Raw genomic sequence first — 22,872 nt, forward strand, 5'->3', positions numbered from 1 at the left:
ATCTATCTGCAAGCGTTTGTTTTATGTTTTATTAGACAACATGTACTTAAAGTTATCAGTGAAGTATGTAGCTTTATGTGAATTCATCGGTAGGAGGGGGAAGAGGTATACAAACAAGAACTAATTCAATAAAAAATACATTTTCACTGCATTCAATTGTGTGTAATTTGCCTCAGTGATGTAACCTCGACATTCATTCCATTTGATTCCAGTGTGACTGAGAGACGCGGTGATGGATAAATGGCTGGTGTGATCTGTAATTCGCCCCCAGCTAAACGATGAAGAGCAGACAGATGTGTTTAAAGAAATCACACAGCCCCGTGGATGTGTTTGGTTTGGCAGCATTGTCACTAAAACCCTGCTGAGTGAAACTTCAACCACGGTCAATGTGAGACATCTAGTGGCAGAAAAGGAAAAGTACACTTTTTTGGTTTGTTTTTGTTTGTTTTTTTGTTTACCGTCATTTAAACAGACTCTTCCCTGAAGACTAACAATGTAATGTAACCTGTTTGCCCTGAGCAGCAGAGAGCTCGGTGCCTTTTCTGGCGGTATTTAATTAGTCACAGCAGCTCTAAAAGTTATAATAGCAGAATTTGTATTGTTTTAAATGCAGAAATGTTGCCGTCAATTGACAGTCAAAGTGTGTAATTGTAAAACTACAATTACTGTTCCTTTCTGGACTTTTTTTCCTGTCATTTATGGTGTGCTAAAGCTACAACAGCCTATAGGCAAAACAAGAGCACAATGGCAAAAAAAAAAAAAAAAAAAAGGATTCACTGCGGCTCTTTCCCCTTATCTTCTTTTACTTTTCGTAACAGCACTGAATATTTCCACTGGGAGCCTTTTTCACGTCTGCCTTCACTCCTCTAATAATATCATTGTTATGGTGCTACATTTGCCCCTTCTTCAGTGATAAAATGTTAAAATAAAAATCATTAAAGCTCAGTGATTTAGGACTCGTCTCACCTTGAAATAGCCCTGCAGGAAATTCATGTGTTCAAATAAAGTGTAGACGAATTTCACCCAAGATAAGTATGCTCTTTCCTTTTTTAAAAGCAATGGCTATGTTTTGTGTATTTGTTAACCCTTTGTCACATACGTATAAATACTGTATGTTCATATTTGTACCTCGTGTTCTGACAAACAAATTTTGTTTGGGGTCATCATTGATTTCAGCATCTTATTCAACTTCTTTCAGCTGCTGCCTTCAGGAGTTACCACAGTTATCATCTCCCTCCATTTCACTCTATCACTACCAACCCTTTCGTGTCACACCAACCCTCCATCCAAGGTATTTAAAATCATCCTCCTTCACCTTACTTTACATCTTGACTGCTACACTTGTCTCCCTCTCATTCACACACATGTAATCTGTCTTGCTTCTCCTGATTTTCATTCCTCTTCTCTTCAAAACATACCTCCAACTCTCTAGGATCTCTTCCACCTACTTCTTACAGGTTATAAGACATAATAGTCCACAGAGACTCCTGCTTACTTCATCTGTCAACATAACATAAGTCTTTCTTGACTAATTTAGTACTGAAAAAATAATGCACTTTCTCTTTCTAGAGGTCATAAATATCTGCTATATATTTGTTAATAAAGAATAAAAAATATTTTATGGCACAAGTATAAAATGCAGACTATTCATATGTATTCACATGTACTGTAATATCAAGTGCTTACCACAAGAGGGCCTCCTTGAAACATAAATGGATGACACTTCCACGTCTGAACAGCAGACCACCCACCCGGATAGTTTCATTGTAGACTAATTCAATCACTACTAATAATAGTCACTTCTAGCGTTTGTCCAGAGGAATTACAAAGTCACGTGGTCATGTGCTCAGACTTTTACCTGTTTCACAGCCACTTTTTCACCGTGGGGCCTAATCCATGTGGGTCAGAAGATTAATGTGCAAAACCGACGCAATTAGTTTGCAGGATTATGAAATACTTCCAACTCACAGCTCCGACAAAAACAATGTAGTCATTACGGAGATTGGTGTCCTAAATGGGTGTTTTTGTTCTAGATTGCGATCTCTAATTCCCCATGTTCATCATTTTCGGGAAAAGCTGATAAATTAATCACCTATTCATTTTTACCTTCGCTCCAGATGACTCACAGAGACGTTTGGGCGGTTTTGTTTGTTTTTTGTTTTTTGTTTTTCGAAGGGACTCCTCCCTTTCTGAAGTACACAACTCCACATATGGTCATCGTGTCCCCGCCCCACTAACCCAGGCTCCGAGTATCGTCTCTCCGCCCAGAGCGTGAGTCTGGCCTCGAAGATAACAGTGGAAACTGGGCAGGGTCTGTCTACACATGAAGGCACCTTGACTGCGTGCGCGGTGTGCTTTCTCTTTTCAGCGCTGAGAAGACGTTGCGCTGATCGGAGGATTTAAAGTGAGCTTAAGTTGGACTCGGTGTGACATTTGTGGATCCCGTGGGCGTTGCTGCACTAACAGTGGCTGTGTTGCTCAACTTTGAGAAGTATGTGAATTTGTTGCGACGGCTGAGACGGAATGCGCGGATTTGGTGGCTTTTCCTCCTGTGTTTTCTCTTCGGATATCGTCGTGACTTCGGTCCACCTGCAGCCCCTATTCGCGTGTTTTGCAAGCGTGCAATCAATGGCAGTCATGCAGCATGATGTGAAGCTGCACCTCTGCTCCTAACAGACTGTTTACCTGTGTGGAAGGAGCAGAGTTGCACGTCGTGCCTTTGCAGAGGCTCCATGGGTAACCGCCGTGCGTAACGCTGGCTCTCCATGGAGGACTGGTGGAGAAGCCACTCATCGAAATCCCCACTTTAAAAAGACACTTGAAGAAAGATGAATCAAGACCAGGACGGGATCTCTTTAGCGGTACCTTCCTTTGGTGCTGGCCCCGGCAGAGAGAACCTCAGCGGGGAAAATACAAGCGTCAACAGCAGTGGTGGTGGTGGTGCCTGTGGAATCCCCGCAGCCGGGACTTTTTGGCATGATTCCGGGGCTGGAGGTGGGGGACTTAGCCCGATCTCCGGGAGCTGCCCTTTGGACACCGGAGGGTTGCTGTCCACCGGAAAGTCTTGCAAAAGCAGGCCGGTGACAGTGGCCTATGTGGTGAACGGAGAGGCCAGCCAACAGAATAATCATGAGAGCATGGCCCTGCAGTGTCTGAAGGACGCTTGCGAGTCTGTGGGCAGCAAGCTAGAGACAGTGAACTTTGGTAAACTGGATTTCGGGGAGACCGCCGTGCTGGACAGGTTCTACAACGCAGGTGAGTCAAGTGAAGAAAGGCTTATAAATCTTTCCACATCCACCCACAACAAGCTTCCCAAACCGCCCTCAGCAAGTGAGAAGACAAACATTTTATAAAAGTGATTATTACGTGATTATTAGATGAGGTCATTTTTAGCCTTAACGGCAGCCTGTTAGGATTTTAGATCAATCCTCTAAATTGATTTTTTCGGCTTAATCTTTGCTCTCCATTATAATGATTAAGCCACAGTGGACCTCACTAAAGCTCAGTGACCCAGGAATGGCATTTAATTCATGAAAGAGTAGCACAAGAACCTCTCCCCTAAATTCCTTTCAGGGGCTCGAAAATCACGTTTACTGCATCACCTCTGTTGTTGGAAACTGTGCCTGCAGGACAGGTTGCTCTGGACTCCCTAAATACATCCCATTGCTCTGCATGTCATGGCTTGATGTTGCTTCCTTTAGATCACAGTGGTATGTATACTTAAATGAACAAAGCTGGAACTCATTGAACAATAGTTGCTGAGAAGTTGTATCATTTGCTCCACTAATGTGGGGATTATTGCTAGAGTTCCCCCTCCTATGGCTAGTTTCCCCTCTTCCATTGTGGGGTTCGGCATTGTGCTTCAGTGTCACAGTTTGAGCCACAAGCCTGGTCTTTCCACTGGAATCTGCTAACTTGAATCCCTTGATAGAAAGCACTTTCCATCTCTAATTCATGTTGTATATGTAGCAGTTGGCTCTAAATACTACTGAAAAGGTTTGGTTAAGTCATGAAAAACAAAACTATAATGCACATGGCTGATCTCTCTGTTTGAGAGCCAGAAACAGCAGCCAGTGTTTGCATTTCATTAAGATTGTATCAGTACCTGTTCAGCAGATATTGTAAATATAAAACAGTGTGACACATCAAAGCCTTTCAAACAGTGGCATCTCTGCAAATGATGCTAATTTTGTTTTGGGTTTTTCTTTTTTTTTTTCTTTTTGAGGGGGGTTACTGTCAAACTCTGGTAGCCTAAAGACACAATCATTGCTTGACTCGTTATTAATATAGTAAAAAGAGTTTACCTGACAGGAGCTATAAAAAGATCAACATATATAAAAGTCAATATGCAGTATGCAGGTTTTTTTCCTTATTATAAAAGACCTAGAAAATTCCTAAAAGAAAATATCTGTTTTATTAATGGTAATTGCATCAGTGTTAACAGTAACAAAACTAAGATTAAGTCACTGGGTAAAAAAACTATATTTTTTTAAAACAAAAGCATCAATTCTAAGGTCACAGTGGTTAGAAGTCACTAATTAAAGGTCCATCTATTTTCTTAACCACTCATCCAGCTAAGCTCACAGGGAGCTGGAGCCAATCCTGGCTGACATTTGGTGAGAGGCGGGTAACTGGCCAGGTCACAATTCCACTCCCATTTGTACTTAAATCCACACCTATGACCAGTTTAGACCCAACAAGTTCCCAACCAGTTCAACCCAACAATAATATGTTTGCACTGTAGAAGGACACGCCAAGCTAAGGGAGAGTGTGTTAAACGATGCACTACCCAGCCGCCTCACAAATCTTAGCAACAACTGTCAAAAAGTAATGAAAATCAGGACACAAGGTCAGCAACCCCACCAAGGTGCTTATGAACATATTATAATTGTGCAAAATTTAGAGTTAAAATGTAACAAATTCTTAATATTATGCAAAAAGTAGCATAGAAAAAGTATATTTAATAACATTTTTATCCAACTATAGCAATGTAGTGATTATAAACTGATATAGATAGAGCTGAATTAACCATATTTAGTTGCAGTAACAGCACTTATATTGCCAACATCAGAGCCTACTAGTGAAGGCAGACAGGTGTATTGTTTGTTCCATGCTCGACATGCTTCTTGCTTCTCATATTATTGGCTGTACAAACACATCATGTTCCCAGTGTTTTGTTTGGTCTTTTTCCTCTGAGCTACCGTGGAATTTTCTCATAATACACAGGGGAGGGCTGTGGCATTTTCCCAGACACACATTGCTATATCTGTTCACTCACACACCACTTCTTCATTATCCTCCTGCAGATGAAAGACCGGAAACAAAAAACTTGAGTGAGCTTGTTGGTTTCTGTCATTTGTCTGCTTCTGATACAATGAAAAGCTGTTCCTGACTGTCCTTACATGTCCTCCCCGCATGATGCTGTGGACAAAGAGGGTATTTGGTTGAAAGATGGCAGAGTCTGATTGTGAAACCCTCAGGACATGAAACACAGGAAGTGTAGATGCAAAAGTTTGGCAACAGTGATAGCTAACCGTATCTTATCACTGGGAATTTTGGTCACTACAGCCCAGTTATTCATGGAGTCAGAATTCAGATTTGAAGTCAGATTTGTGTAGCTGTGCCTATCTTACTCACACCACTGATCACATGATATTAACCAACATAAGTGGGGGGAGGAAAAAAAAACATGAGTAAGATGTGAATAGATTACATATGTACCTATCAGTGTTTTCAAAATTCAGATACTTACTGTATGTGTGGAATTTGTCACGGAACTATACGAGATTATAGTGGTCCTTGTTCTGCTCTGCATCCGCAGTAAATTTCACAGCAGATCTCCAAAGCAGAGCAAGGCCATTTGCAGTGCAAGAGAGTGGAGTTGGAGTGCATCCAACTGTGTGACAGAAGCCTCTCTGGAGAAGCAACTAATTAATATTGAGTTCAACCTGGCCAGTGAGCCAGTCTGTAGGTAAAACACAGGAGGGAAGGGCCAAGGTTGGTTTGCCAGCAGTGATCGGACTTTTAAAATAATAGAGAGCACGTTGTCTGCTAGTAAACTGATCACAGATTACGTTGTTTTCTCAGTTGGGTACAAAAATAAACATAAAAAAAAATTCCAAATACACATGAAATCTTACAAACTAACATCTGTGTAGAAAACGCTGAATTACATTTTCAGTAAATCATTTGTATTATGTGTCATATTCCTTTATAAGATGTCAATTTTGAGCCAAGTGTGAAATTAAGCAGCAAATGTCATTTAATCTAAAATAAAAAAAATAAAAAAAATACAGCATGTTAGCAGATAATTGGGCACAAGTAACTAATAATTACAGAAAGGACAAAATCAGAGAAGTAAAATGTGAAGCAAAAATTCATACTTCATCATCCTGCTGATTTTGATATACACACAACTTTTATTATTATTATAACTATCGCAAAAAAGAAGCAGGTATGCCCTCACTGCCATGTTTCTCATCCCACTGCCTCTCCTGAGTAGCTATGCTGTAGATGGGTGGATATGAGTTTTCACTTGAATGGTTTTAGAATTTAGACCATTAATTCTATCCAAACAAATGTGCACATTTCTGTCAGCTAATTGAGGCTGTTGAAAATTGAATAACTTATTTAAAACATCTTAAATTAAAAAAAAACAAAAAAAAAACAGTCTTTATCTGTATCTTTTTTATGTTTTCTCAGTTCCCGGTTGTTGTTTTTAAATATATGCTTTCCCTTAGCCCATGAGATAATCTTCATCTGTCCTTTTGACAGGATGCGTATATCAGACTTCAGGGAATGTGTTTCCTTTATTTATTTATTTTTTGTGATTAGCCTGATTCTCAGCCCCCAGTCTGGAGTACCAGCCTCAGTGATGGCCCATCTTATACTTGAGACACAAAGTCATCAGGATTCAGTGCTTGAGTTGTTTCTCTCTTGATATCTTTGGCAGAGGCTGAAGTGAAAGAAGCTTTAGCTAAGGACTCTGAGGCTGCTCACCCTGAGACAAGAGTTTTCTGTTTCAGAAGGTAGTTCAACTTAAACTCTGAGTCAGTCAACTGGGTGACAAACTCTAAGAATGCCACTTGCTCGCTGGCAGGTTTTCTTCTGTTTCTCTCTGACTCTTCCTCCCCTCCCGTACCTGAACCATCTGCTGATACTCCGATTCATTTCTTCATACATAAAGTCGCTATCAAAGCTCAGAGTGAAGCAAATTATTTGACAGGAGTTTCCATTTTTACAAACACTGAAACGTCGGTTAGATGTTTCTTCACCATTCTATGTAAATTACACGACTGCTTTTATAATCAATAAGTACAGAGACAGCGATCATATTGCAGATTAATTATGAGAATCCTGTAGCACTTATAGTCTCCATGTTTCTGACTCATTTCTGTGTTGTAATCAGTCACACTGATGGAAAAATGACTGTCACAGTTGGACCTTGGCGGTGATGTGAATATCTGCGTAAAGTTGAGGCTGAAATGACTAAAGCAAAACTAAATGTATTTTAAAGTTACTTTTTAAATGCTGGCTTCAGACGTTCTGACTGTGAGTAAAATAGTTTCAGATTCAGTCATTAAATTATGTCAAACAACAAATTCAAAATCTGAACTTGGACATGTTTTCTACTGAAAATTGCCTAAATCAGTCTCACAAACACATCAAACCAAAAATATATGTAAAAGATCAGCAAACATTCTTGATTTAAAATCTTTCAACCTTCTAAAACAATACTAAAATATCTTAAATTTATGAGACCAGAGTCTACAAAAGCTGAGACATTTCTTATAACATGTTTGTAAAGATTTATCGGTAAGTCATTCATTAAAAAAATGTGAATTTGTAATATTAGGCTGCCAGGAACTGAGTAAAACACCTCTGCTACATCTATAAGAGAGGCATTATCTATGAGTGATGGCTCATATTAGATCAAATTAGAAATGGTTAAATTGGGGAGCATTAAAGCAGAGGTTTTCTGTAAATCTCATTAAGCATTTTTATCCGGTAATGGCAGAAATAATGAAATTCTTTATGAGAAATCAGGTTTAAACTTCCCTGAATTACTGAGAAAATGCAGTGGCCGTAGACTGCTGCAAAAACAGTTTTTATTTAATAAAGACTGACTTGCGGGTGGATTGTCTATAGCAATCTGGGTAACAAATATCACATGTCCATCACTAAACTGTGTCTCTGTTTCTCCATATCTCCAGTCACATACCTTTTCTTTGTGTCAAATTACACCTGAATTATTAGATTTAATAATTAAATGACAAAATGAGGATTTCAGTTTCATCCAATAAAAAAAAAAAAATCAAATTGAGTAAAGGACTATCACAGACAGTATAAATAAATTATATATTTTATATCAAATTCTTACTCATGTATAACGTTGGCAGAGTGGCCCAAGCTGATTAAAAGTCCCGTTTTTCAAATAAAAATCGCAGCCCATGCTGACACGTGTTCATATTCCTCGGTCCACTGGAATAAAATGAAGTCTCTGCTCTTTATTTATCTGTTGCCATGGTGATTCATAGTATCTGAGCTTCATGGATGATGGCTTTCTTTCTCTACTCACGCACATGCTAAACTCTGATCATCTGTTTTGGAATCAGAAACTCGTTTTACGTTTTTAACTCAGTTTGTTGAGCAGCGACTGCTTGGCAGCAGTGCGACAACTTGATGCGTCCTGTTTCGAAACACTTTTTACAGTGTTGAAAGTGCAGCAGTTAATACTGTAGTATTTGCCAGGGATCAAATGGCGCACCTGTTCGTGTGTTTGTGTGCTGGGTCATAGCTGTGGTATGTAGAGCTTTATCCCTCTTGTTGATCATTACACTAAACCACTGTGTCATTTATAGGGTGCACATTGAATTTGTGAACAATTCCTGAGCACTTTAAAAGCTGCTCTACCTGAACCTGAGTGTTTGCTTACCACTCCATTACACACACACACACACACACACACACACACACACACACACACACACACACACACACACACACACACAGCACCACTCAGCCAACGCAGATCTAGCTCACAAATTGTTTTCATGCTGCCCAGTTTACAATGTAGTAGTATTGAGAAGAGGAGTATATAATGGAGCACCAAGGTGAATGAGGTTGAAAAAAAAAAACAGAAAGTACCTTAGCATCTACAAATTATAGACTTTCTGTAAAAGGTAGAGATAACCACATTTGGATGAGAAGGTGGAATACTAAGTTATACAGTTAACATGAGGTAGTATTGTTAGCATTCATAAACTGTAAAACTGCTTCTTCCTTTTCTGTTGGCTGCTCCATTTAGGGGTCACCACAACAAATCGTCGGCCTCCATTTCACCCTGTCTGTCACACCAACTCTCTGCATGTCCTCCTTCAGTCCATCCATGAATATTCTCTGTGGTCTTCTTCTTTTCCTCTTGCCTGGCAGCTCCATTTCCAACATCCTTTGTCCAGTATATCCACTATCCCTCCTCTGCACATGTCCAACCGCTCTCTTAACTTTGTCCCTCTGATGGACTCATTTCTAATCTTGTCCATCCTGGTCACTCCCAATGAAAATCCTAACATCTACAGTGGGGCAAAAAAGTATTTAGTCAGCCACCGATTGTGCAAGTTCCCCCACTTAAAATGATGACAGAGGTCAGTAATTTGCACCAGAGGTACACTTCAACTGTGAGAGACAGAATGTGAAAAAAAAATCCATGAATTCACATGGTAGGATTTGTAAAGAATTTATCCGTAAATCAGGGTGGAAAATAAGTATTTGGTCACCTCAAACAAGGAAAATCTCTGGCTCTCACAGACCTGTAACGTCTTCTGTAAGAAGCTTTTCTGTCCCCCACTCGTTACCTGTATGAATGGCACCTGTTTGAACTCATCATCTGTATAAAAGACACCTGTCCACAGCCTCAAACAGTCAGACTCCAAACTCCGCCATGGCCAAGACCAAAGAGCTTTCGAAGGACACCAGGAAAAGTATTGTAGACCTGCACCAGACTGAGAAGAGTGAATCTACAATAGGCAAGCAGCTTGGTGTGAAAAAATCAACTGTGGGAGCAATCATCAGAAAATGGAAGACATACAAGACCACTGATAATCTCCCTCGATCTGGGGCTCCACGCAAGATCTCATCCCGTGGGGTCAAAATGATCATGAGAACGGTGAGCAAAGATCCCAGAACCACACGGGGGGACCTGGTGAATGACCTGCAGAGAGCTGGGACCAAAGTAACAAAGGTCACCATCAGTAACACACTACAACGGCAGGGAATCAAATCCCACAGTGCTAGACGTGTACCGATGCTGAAGCCAGTGCATGTCCAGGCCCGTCTGAAGTTTGCCAGAGAGCACATGGATGATACAGCAGAGGATTGGGAGAATGTCATGTGGTCAGATGAAACCAAAGTAGAACTTTTTGGTATAAACTCAACTCGTGGTGTTTGGAGGAAGAAGAATACTGAGTTGCATCCCAAGAACACCATACCTACTGTGAAGCATGGGGGTGGAAACATCATGCTATGGGGCTGTTTTTCTGCCAAGGGGACAGGACGACTGATCCGTGTTAAGGACAGAATGAATGGGGCCATGTATCGTGAGATTTTGAGCCAAAACCTCCTTCCATCAGTGAGAACTTTGAAGATGAAACGAGGCTGGGTCTTCCAACATGACAATGATCCAAAACACACCGCCCGGGCAACAAAGGAGTGGCTCCGTAAGAAGCATTTGAAAGTCCTGGAGTGGCCTAGCCAGTCTCCAGACCTCAACCCCATAGAAAATCTGTGGCGGGAGTTGAAAGTCCGTGTTGCTCGGCGACAGCCCCAAAACATCACTGCTCTCGAGAAGATCTGCATGGAGGAATGGGCCAAAATACCAGCTACTGTGTGTGCAAACCTGGTAAAGACCTATAGTAAACGTTTGACCTCTGTTATTGCCAACAAAGGTTATGTTACAAAGTATTGAGTTGTATTTTTGTTATTGACCAAATACTTATTTTCCACCCTGATTTACGAATAAATTCTTTACAAATCCTATCATGTGGATTCATGGATTTATTTTTCACATTCTGTCTCTCACAGTTGAAGTGTACCTCTGGTGCAAATTACTGACCTCTGTCATCATTTTAGGTGGGGGAACTTGCACAATCAGTGGCTGACTAAATACTTTTTTGCTCCACTGTACTTGCAAATTAGTCCAAGTTAAAAAAAAAAAAAACATTCTGCCATAACATAAAGAAGACATCATTTGTCAGACATATCCATTACAACGCTCCAAAATGCATCAATGCCACAAACATGGCCAAATCAGACTTGCCCCTAATAATGCAAACTTTAAGTAAAATTCAGACAGTTGCATGCCAGCCAAGCAGCTACAGTGATGGCTGACAAGAAGCAGAAAACTGCAGTTGTGATAGATGTGGCAATCCCAGCAGAAGGAAACATCAGAAAGAAGGAGCATGATAAAACAGAGTGGAGGTAGCAGGAGCTGAAGGATCAGCTGGAGCAGATGTGGAAGGTGGTCCCGGTGGTAGTAGCAGCAGTAGGAGTAGGAGCTGTAACTCTGGAACAGTGGCTCCAGCAGATTCCAGGCACTAAAAACAGCGAAGTTACTGCACAGAACCCTCAAACCCTCGGGCCTCTGGTACACAAACACAAACCATTTCTTTCTTACAGTTATGTTATTGTAGGAACTGCAAACAGTTTTGTTGCTGATATTGTTTGTATTATTGTAAATGTCTCGTGGTGTCGAAATCAATCCTCCTCCTAGTCTCAAACCAGGAAGCTTTAACATAGCAGGCAAATGTAAACACCACTGCATAGCAAATCCTCAATCTTGATTTGTTCTGTTAAAAGTTAATGTTTATTAGAGTTATTGATTAATCATTTAAATGTCAGTAATAAACATTAGCAGAAGTGAACAACAAGCAGCGAACAATGAGGTGACCTGGTCTCATGATAGTGTTGTTCAGCAGTGTAAAGTCACAAAATAGGAAATGCTTCTCACATGGCTATTTGGTGAACTACTGTAACTAGCAAAGCAAACTGTAAGCAAACTGTAGTCTGAAAAAGTGGACGGAAATGGAGCACAGATGCAATCCTTGCACAATGGGTGACGTCCAGCTTTGTCCAGTGTCAACACTGCCGGGCGCCAGCAGACACTGTCTCTTATCCAGCACAAGAATGTACACTCAAGATTCCTGACTGTGAATCCGCACTGCCCTGAAATCCCATCAGCTGGCCCTTTGCTAAGTTGTTTATCTTCCCTTCTGTTTACGCTAGTGGTTGGCTGCTTTTCAGAGGTTAGGCGGCACAAGGTTAGGAGGAATTAGCCTAGGGGCCATTTGCTGGCCTCTGGGGAGGACTGCCTTCACCTCTGTGGGAGATTCCAGGCAGAAGTGCAAATGCTTTTTAACAAGTTTTTTTCTTTTCTTTTCAAGGAAGGAAGGAAAGGCTAGTTCAGAATCAAAAGCAGCTTCTTCTTTACATGCATGACAATGACTATACCCCACATCCTTCTATGCAGTATTATCAGCTGGAATAAGTGTAAGTGCTGTATAAAATCCTGCTTATATCTCAGAAGTGATCACCAGAAATAGGACAGGAGGTGGAGTAGCCGAATATCAAAGCTCCCATTTGGATTCATCAGGGTTCATTTGAGGTGAAATGCAGCAGGAGTGGGTAGGGTTGTCTTTAGAAACCAATGGTGCGTGACAGGGAACTCTGTCTTATCAGTTTGAGTATCATGATAAGGCAGGGAACAGCCTAAGAGCTATGAGAATAGTCTGGTTGTATTTTGCATTTATTTGATTTTTGGGGGTGGGTTTGATACCAGTGGTTTCTTTTCTCTAGTAGAACAGCTGTTATTACATTATTTTTTTTCCAACTAGAAAACCTTTGGCAGCATGCAACAAGTTCACAATACAGAGTCTAATAATAACGCTGTAACCAGGCTCCGGCGGAGGTGTGTTTTACTCATCTGTCTTTGCAGTTGCTTTTCTCACATGCAGTATGCAGCTTTTGTCTGGTTTGTTTTGATTCTGCATACCCACCGCAAAGGTCACAGCATGTATGCAAAACTGCATGGGTGTTTTTGCGTGAAAGAAAATAGTTTTTGTTGGCAGTTTAAAAAAAAAACAAAAAAAATTGTGCGCATATATTAGAGTCAAGAGGTGTTTCTGTAAAGACAACGGTAAAGTTTTTTTAATTTCCATATTTAGTTTGAGTTTCATATCTAGTCTAGCTCGAGGATGCCACCCACATCTTACAAGAAAAATTACTTGAAGTCTTTATATTTTAATATCATTTTCTTATTATTTTATATTATGCAGTGTAGGGCTGGGCCATATCATACTGTTCACGGTAATACCGGTATAATGTTGGGCAACGATAAGAAAATGAAATATGGTGATAGAATATGGGTAAAACACGCATGCGCAGTGCCTTTGTTTTCATTAGCACATGACGGCGATAGAGAATAAGAAGGGCAAAAGCGGATTGTTGAATGAAACGGATGAACCAGAACTGGTTTGTAAAAATACTGCAACTTCAGTGGTGTGGAACTGGTTTAGCTTTGGTCCGTCAGATACACAACAAAGCGCTATTTCTGGTAGAGCATGCTAGCGGGCCGTCATTATTACCGTGTTTTTTGGAAAATACGGCACACTTAAAATCAATCCTTTGATTTTTCTGAAAATCAACAGTGCCCCTTATAATCCTGTGTGCCTTATGTATGAATTCTGGTTGTGTTTACTGACCTCGAAACGATTTTATGTCGTACACGGCGCTCGAAAATCTGTCAAATGTTTCAGTACGACTTTGCTAAGCTATGAACCCGCACCGCTTGATGGATTGTTGGAGCATTACGGCTATCGTAGGCAGGCGCCTCGCGGAGTGATACGTACTGTGCTTCAACATAATATTACCGTGTTGTGTGTGTATAACCTCTTTTTAAGTTTTGTGGATATTATACATGGTTATGCTGAGGATATGTCGGCCAATTTCCACTGGAAATGCCTTTTGGTTAAACTGTCAGCAAGGAATTTGCATTTGCACTGTTAAATTTTTATATAACTTTAATGCACATAAAAACAGCTGCTTGTTTAAGTGAAAATACATTGATGTTTTGTTTTTTTTACACTAATAAAGTCGTGGAGTCGTAAAGTATTTTGTCTAGTGTCAATTAAATCATCAGTTATATCGTTATCGCAAATTTTCAACTGTATATCGTGATAAATATTTTTGGTCATATCGCCCTGCTCTAATCAACCAACTGTTGATACAAAACAAGATGGATCTGTGCTTTTTTTGTTATTTACACCTGATTCTGACCCTAACATCTGAATGGTGTAGCAGAAATACTGACTCCTCAGATCAGATAATTTTTTTTTCAATATTCTGTGCTCCAATTTTGTTGAATTCATGCAAATTGTAGCCTCGGTTTTCTGTGCTGTGCATTCAAAGATGCTCTTCTGCAGACTTTTGTCGTAACAAGTCGTTATATGAGTTCCTGTTGCCTTCCTATCAGCTTATAGAAGTCTGGCTGTTCTCCTCTGACCTCTGGCACCAACAAGGCATTTTTACTTTGAGAACCGACGCTCAGCCCATTACCATTCAACAGTCACTGCAAAGCCACAGCTGAACATGATTAATCACTACTGAAGGCTTAGTTGTGATGACCTGTAGCTGGCTAAACCTTAACACTGGTCTTGGGTAAACAAACACTGGAAACCACATTGCACATCCACGATTAATATCTAAACACAACTGAAACCAACACTAATGAATGTTACTACTTCCAATGAGTCTTAAGGGGTTTCCACACAGGCATCGATTAGCAGTGAAGTGACTACCAGACACCGTAGAAAGTAAATAACATTCAGCAACTTCATGTAACAACAGGCGAAGTGGGCAGCTGCTGGGTTAAATTTGTCTTTTTTCTTTTTTTTAATTGTATAAAGGCATTGTGCATGAATATTTGCATAAAATAATAGTGGCCCATGTGAAATTAGACAAAGTATCTCAGTATGCACCCAAAAGGTTTTAAAGTTTCCTTCCAGTCCTTCAAAACCAGTACATGTGATGTCATACCCCTGATATCTCCAGTTTAAAAAAGGAAAAAATGCAGGAACCCTTAACATTTTCAAGAATAGGTCTAAAAATACCAAGAAATCATGTCAGGAAATGTTTATCAGTCGTGCTGGTGTCTGATGTTTCTGCTGTTTCAGATGGAAAATTTCTTATCTAGTTCACTTTTCCAGGTCTTCAGGTGTATTTATACACTAATTTCTGCCTGGTGCCGTTTTATTTCCATGCAACACTCTGCAAACAACCACAACAGTTCCTCAGTCCTGTCACGCGAAGCAAGTGAGATAAAGTGGAATTGTTTACCAGACAATAACATGATTCTGTTTCACTGAACAACAGCAAGGAAGTACATCAAGTAGGCATGTCGGGACAGCTTGCACTGCAGCACAGGTCTCTCCCAGCGTGCTTGTCAGCGGTAGATGAATTCACATTCTGTTCTCAGCTGTTTTCCCTTCGGGGGCCATTGCACTGTGGTTTGTAAAATATCTCAGTGAGTGAAAAGGCAACAAAGTGGAGCAAAGGTAAAGAGGAGCTGACTGCCAGGAGAGTCGTGCGACTGGCAGGCGGGTCTCATTTCCTGCATCATGATCTTTTTTTCTGGGTTGTTTCTTTCAAGCACATGGGTCTAAAAATAAAGGGAACATTAATCTCTTGCTGCTAGGTGAGGTGTCAGATGACTGAATATCCATTCATATGTCCCATATTCTCCTGTGGGAGAAGAAATGTATTTGTAAACAGAAAAGCTTAGCAGAAAGACTTGAATGGTCTTTTTTCACCAGTATTAGGGGTTTATTTTGAGGGAAAAAGGCAGTTTTTCTGTATTCTCCTGCAAGAATAAACAAAAGAATAAAAATAAACTTGTCAAAATTTTATTCCATGTGAGTAATGGAGACACCCTAAGGAACTAACTTGCACTGCCTTGTTACTACCTGGAATTGTGCATCACTTTTAAAGCTGATTTTTTACACCTGCACTTCAACTCTGAAATCTCTCGATTACTCAGCAAAGATGCGTGTAAGACCACTAACCAGCACAGTCAGATAGGAGCTGGTCGATAGCTTAGTTTTCTTCAGACTCTGTGTAATGTCTAATTACACCCATATGAGTGTAGTGCAAGTAATCACATGAATTCAGTGGGTGTGCTGAACCCTCCACCACACCCAACAGACTACTTACAATAGTGAGAATGATGGCTATCTGTTGTATATGAGAAACAAATTACTACAGGATTCAACAACTTGTGGAGTTCATTTGTGAAAACTTCATTTTCACATATAAACGCAGCTAATTTTTTAAAATTTTTATTTTAGTGCTTCATACAGGAAAACTAAAAAGCAATTAGTGTGGAGTTGTTTGTAAGTTCCTATAATGGATCCATTTCACTTATTTGAAGCTATGGTCTTATATGGAAATAGATCAGCTTTGCATCATTAACAATCCATTCATTTGTCATTCCTTGTGTCCACTGTCTCCCGTAAGTCCAGCCTCCTTTTAGGCCAACTGTCATCTGATTGGCTGCCTTAGTATGGTTATGTATGAGATAACCATACTAAGGTATCCAAACGAAAAAGGAGATCCTGGGTGTGTAATACGTAAAATAAGAAAATCATGAAAGGTTTCTTTTAATGTCAATATAAATTTTGATTATGAGATTCGTAAGCAACAAGGGTGGCCACAGTGCTTTACAAAACCATAGATCAGTAAAATAAATACAATAAAAAAAAACGGGAAAAACAAACAAATACGATAAATTGGACTTAAAACAAAAAGACACCAAAACAAGAAAACCTAATCAAACTTAAACTAAATTCAATAACTCATTATTTTTATCTGTTTCATCAACTCAAGCCAAGTTTTCAGTTTATAACACGCCATTGTGATCCCCTGTTTATTTGATCTGTAGCACAGAACACCCCTCTGGAGCTTTTTGTCTCTGTCAGTGTCAGTCATGTTTATATTGCGCATTTCATTGCATGTAAACTCAATGTGCTTAGCATAAAAGATAAAAATCTAAAACACACTGTGTAGCTCAATGGTGCCCTTAGGCAATAGACAGATCAAAATAAAAGTTTACAGAGAAACGCAGTACAAAAGTTCCTTTTTTTTATACTGCGTTTAGGTGTGGCAGCTCAGAACGGCTACAGTATAAACACTTGTGGTCTGAGAACACGGTTAACTGCAGTAATTCGTTGAGCAATACCTTTTGTATGACACCAAATAAACAAGTCTGAAGCTTTTAATCCTGTTTGTCTCTGCATCCTGACAGCTAAACAGCTAAACATCGTTTGAAACACCAGAGGTAAACATCACACTGGCCCAGCATGCAAGAGCACCACAAGCATCCTCTGCTGTTCCTGGAAAGTTGGCAGACTGTTTGGACTTTATGCTCTCGAAGGTTCCTTTTCAAGGGAGGGGGATATTTCCAGAGCAGCATGGAGATGGTATTTCTAAGCATCTGCCTGTCCTCTGTGTAGGATGGGCTTCAGGGTAAAACTCCAGCTGCACTTTGCTCCACTAATACGAGTCTGTTTACCTTGTTTTCCATTAGACATACAGGGGAAAAAACCTCAACTACTATGCACACTGATGGCTTCGGTTCACTAACATCACTCAAAGCAGTTTTCCTCACAGTCGCTATGGTTACAACTTCTTATATGTAGCTGTTATGTAATAGATGGTAACGAAGCGTTATTCACTGTGCCAGCGCTGTTACTATCTCTCTTGGTAGAGTCAAACTTGCCGTTGGTCCGTGAGTGACCGAGGCATAAACCGCTACAGTAATCGCATTTCTTCAATCATGACAAGTCAACGGCATTTTCATAAATATGGAATATTATCAGGTCAAAGTAAGGTCACATACCAACACATGCAAACACTGTATCCTCCTCTTTCCCGGCTAGATGACGTAGGACGCATGAAATGTAATGGAACAATTGTGGTGAACTGAAATCACTCTTGCATTGCAACTTACTAAAGTTTCCAATGTGCCAGTACAAGCTTATACAGCATCTTTGGGATTAGATAGATACCAATATTCACATTTATTCACCTTTAATTTGATTTATAGATCAATATCTTTAATGATTATTAACGATATCCTTCATTTTTGGGCAGATTTCTGGGCAGCAATTTTTTTTCTAATGATGTACACATTTTATGAAGTGGCTACAGAGGTTCAGTAGTTATCAGCAGTAAATATTTAAAGCTCTGAAACACAGTGGGAGGTTCAGATAATGATTCGGAAAGATTATTCAAGAAGAATGGGTCAGACTTTGCACACAGCTGTCCTGGGATCTGATGTAGTTCACCCTTCACCTTCTGACAACTGATGTGAACTGAAGCGTGATGCTGACTGCGTTAAGAAGTTCATTTTCAAATCTTCACTTCTAAGTTCAAATAAAGAGTCAAGTTTTGCAATCCAGCTTTAATATAAATTTAAAAAGTGTTGTAGTCCTTGTAAATCAGCACTTGAAATGTACATTTTTTCCTTCTAGAAAGCCACCAGTACTTGTTTGATGTATGTAGATTTAATGTTTTAGTTTTACATGTTGTATCTGTAGCTGCCTTGATAAATCATTAATTATTTAATCTATATATCTATACACAGAGCTCACTTTATTGAGTTTTGGCTTTGAGCACAGCAGCCCTATCCATCTGATGTTCACACCTTAAGTTTGTAAGGGGCAAATCTATCAGAAGAAAGTTAGCTTAGAGGGAGGGCTTGTTGTAGGGAATCATGCAAATCTGTTCCTGTAAGAGTCCAAAATAAAATTATGTAGCTGGGAGTGAGCAAAACAGGTCACCTTAATCTACAGCTGTAGGGATGTATAGCATAGCTGAAACACAATCTCTCAGTATTGTTTATAGCTTATGGTTTTAGGCTGCTGGTAGCAATTGTTTATTTTTCTCCACAACCTGCTCTCATTAAAATAGATTTCTCTGTGTCCAATCATGTGCTCTCTAGTAGAGACAAGAGACTCTGCTTTGCTGAAATGATCCAGATCCATGTGAAAATGCTCCAGAGCTTTTTAGATCATAATATTTTAGATGGAGCTGATCCCCCAGCTCCTCTTCAGAAAGAGCATGTGGAGCTGATGGAGGATCTCTGGAGAGTGCTGGGAAGGATCCATAAAGAGAAGCCAACAGACACCAGAACAGTCTCCAGTAAATTCGAAGCCCTCCACTCCGAGCTGCTCACCTGAGGCCCGATGAACCTACAGCACCAGGCCGAGTGCTGCTGAGAGTCAAACACTGTGAGAGAGTATGTTCAGAGTATTGAATTATTTTCCCTCCTCTGCTTTGAGCAGTAGGCGAGGGAATCAATTTACTTTTGGTCCACACTGGCAGGTCCAACTGTAGGAGGTGTAGCAGGATTATCAGGGCATCAGTATGAATGTTTTACTCTTCATTTCTTTTTTACATTTTTTTCTGCATGTCTTATCTCTCACTGATGTAGACAGATTTCAGTTTACTGGTGATACCAGGTGATTGTAAAACACCAGATGCGGTGAAAAGGTGCCACTGTATGCGAAAAGGGTGACGAGGAGTCTCAAGTAACTCCTCTGCAGGCTTCACGAAGCCTTCTGTCAACACTATGTTGGCAGGTCTGCTGCTGTATTGGCATGCGTTTCACTCTGCTGTTGCATTGGTAAGTAATCATGGCATCTGAACACGCTTCACAAACATTCATAGCCTGTGCTATTGAAATGCAGTCGCTGTGTTTATCAGCCTTTTGAAATTTGGAATCATTGTCCTTAATGTGGTTTAAAAAGCCTACTATGAACCTGCGAGCTGAAACACTTCCAATGAATTGGAATCTGGAACTTCTTTTGTTTTTAATATTTTTAATATTTATAAGGATTATAAGTCCCTGCGCTGTTGTTGCAATGGGTCTGTGACTCTGAGCTATGGATTCTGTATAGTAGGCAGGGGCAACACTTTCCAGTACTGACTTTCCAACTTTCCTGTGAGGGCAGATTACCATTGTTCTCTGTTTCCTTGTGTAATGTCATCCACAATATCCACAATTACAAAATGTACCACACTAGCCAAAATGCTTTTAACATTGCAATTTAAAAGCTACTTGAAAGTATTTGTGCTGTCATTGCTTTTTAGTACCGGTAATTGCATCATTAACTGTACTGGGAAACCAAGCCTTCCTTGGAACCAGCAAGAATTAAAAGAGGAAGTAAGCTAGCTGTTCATGAAAGGGAAGAGTTGCTCATTTCTATCATCCTTCCGCCAATCTTCTTCCGCTTCAGTTTCGCCGAAGGGGCGGGAACTGTGCTAGCTGTTAGGATGAGAGGCGGGATACACCCTAGACAGGTTGCCAGTGTGCCACAAGGCTGATAAAGACAACCATCACTCTTACTTTCACACCTATGGGCAATTTAGAATTGCTAATTAAGCCGACCCCAATGTATGTCTTGGGCTGGGAGACAGTCAGAGTATCCAGAGAGAACCCATGCAAACACAGGGAGAGTATGCAAACTTCAAAGGCTTTAGCTGGTGGATTTGAATCCTCTTGCTGTGATGTAACAATGCTAACCACTGCACCACCCTGCTGCCCTAACTTCTATTAAAAATATACATTCTGTCTTCCACCATAGCAAGAAGATTCTACCACAGTGAACAGACTGAAGGTTTATTTATTATTTATCGCTTTTCAAGAACAAAATTCACAAAGTGCTTTACAATACAGAATAAGATGCAATCAGATAGTTTTTTTCACTCAAGCTTTGTTTATGTAAGCCGTGCCATGCCTTTAAGACTAATGGGATTTTTCTATACAAACTTTGCTTATATTAAGCTTTTTTAATTGTTGTCAAAGTTCAGAAGATTATTAAGATTTAAAGAGGTGACTGTGCTGTTAAAATGCATTCCTGTAAGACCAACAAATGTAGAGAGATATTGTGATAAAAAAGGAAAGTTAACGCTTACAGGCAGTTTAAACATGGGATATTGCAGCTGTTGCATGCTTTACTTTGCTGTTCTAGCTTGTTGTGCACTTCCCAGGTTTTATGACCTGTCACATGCAGCATGACCTGCAGGGCTGGAGATCTCAAGAAGTACCTCTGTGAAGCATCAAAGCTGCAGAGCAAGAATTACCAGATGGTACTGAGGGAGATTGCTTTAACAGTTTTTTAATTTTTTTTTAAAGAAGCGAGTTCCCCAAGAAAACCTCTGCGATCCCTTTGTTTTATCTTTTACCTTCTTCTACTCTTCTTCAATCCAGTGAAGTGTTTTGTTTTTGGGTTGGGGTCTGAGAAATGACATTTACTGTGTTGAAGAAGACGGCAGAGAGTGAGGTAGACCTCAAGTTCCAATATAAATGGTTATGGCGCTGCGTTGACATGACAGTGAGCAAGCAGTAATCAATGCCCCAACCATTTACAGGATAGTCAGTGATTGTGTTGTGTGCCTGTGGTGACTGTCACTTTGGCCTGTTTTTTTTTTTTTCCATCATATGCGAACGCCATATGCTGTTATTCATCACTTTTTAGCCCTTCTGTGTAGCAAACAGCAAACATGTTTTTTGTTCAGACCCATTTCTGTGAAACAGGTGAAATTTCCAAGCAGCGCAAAGCAAAATTATCCCACCCAAGTCACTGCTGCTTCATATTTCTGTGAGTTATATTATACTATTGCATTTTTATGGCCTGTTTGCATTAAGATCTCATTCAGATGTAATATTGATGGGAGCCTGCTGCAGGTGGAAAAACAAGACAAGCTTATGTTTTATTCAGCAGACAACCTGTGCCGTCTGGATGTTGACACTCAGCAGCACCTTGTATGCATAGTCGAGAGAAGAAGAATCTAAACAGCCGTTTATCATGTATATGCCCAGGATTGTTTGGGATTGTGTAAAAATCAGCCGTGGTGAGCAACCTATTTGTCTTGCTAACAATGAGTAAATCCAATAGACCAATATTTAATTATGTCTGAATGTTCTAAATGCTATGTGTGATAGTCGCATGAGTGCATCAGGGATGCAGAACTGACAACTGGCTGTTAATCTTAGCTAGGATTAAAGTGTACCTTCCCCGTCTGCCTCGCAAGTTAGAGAGCGAAACATGAGTTTCATTTAATCAGCGAGCAGCATCCCGATGTGAAGACGCTGCTCATCCAGAGAAGAAATCCCTCTTGAAATTCCACATCGTTGCACAGAAGCCATAGAGCTTAAAATGCTGTCCTACGGCTACGGTACTCTGATGGGATGAAAATATGAGGCTTTTTTTTCCCTGGTGTGAACGAAGGGTTTAATGATGAGAACCTTTGAGGCCAACAAGTACCTGCTTCCTGGTTGAATTTGCATGTTCTGATGATGAGTGCGAGGAGCTGCATGGCCCTGATGAAACCCCTTCAGTGCTGCAATCGGCCAATCTCTGATAGGCTTCTCTCCCAAGTGTCATGTTGGCTGCTTGATGTTTAACTGCACATTCAAATTATGAGCCTTCACTTGCTTGCTTTGAGTAATTTGCTTTGATAGATTGGGTTGTGTCAGTGGCTTTGATTGCACGCAATGCATTTTGTAAAGCTGCTTCAGCTTAACAAGCTCCATTTTCTTGTGCCATTCAGAAAACATGATGGATTTGTGCTGCCCTTCTTGGCCCAGGACGCTATCACTGTATCTCAGGAGTTTTACTTCCTGGTGAAAATAACGCTTAAAGAGAAATCATGTTGCATTTAAAAATGTTAATGCAAGAAGCTGCGATAAGAGCTTAGTTAGCTGCCAGTTATAGGTGTTACATCTTAAAAGTTGCCACTTCACTGCACATTAGCAACACT

The 22,872-nt window shown here is 40.2% G+C and overlaps 1 protein-coding gene across 1 annotated transcript in view; it reads left to right on the forward strand.

Annotated features, from left to right (window-relative positions):
• The first annotated feature begins 1,914 nt into the window (after positions 1–1,914).
• The window catches only part of map3k5 (mitogen-activated protein kinase kinase kinase 5), an 86,679-nt gene continuing 65,721 nt past the window's right edge, over positions 1,915–22,872 (forward strand). The window contains exon 1 of the mRNA XM_085246109.1: positions 1,915–3,255. Within this exon, the coding sequence (XP_085102235.1) occupies positions 2,829–3,255 (427 nt within the window). The 5' untranslated portion in view covers positions 1,915–2,828. The remainder of the gene's footprint in view (positions 3,256–22,872) is intronic.

The sequence above is a fragment of the Mchenga conophoros genome, linkage group LG15 (genome assembly GCF_057382185.1).
Source record: "Mchenga conophoros isolate Kocher_MC1m ecotype Shallow Benthic linkage group LG15, M_conophoros_male_GT1.1, whole genome shotgun sequence".
Classification (NCBI taxonomy): Eukaryota; Metazoa; Chordata; class Actinopteri; order Cichliformes; family Cichlidae; genus Mchenga; species Mchenga conophoros.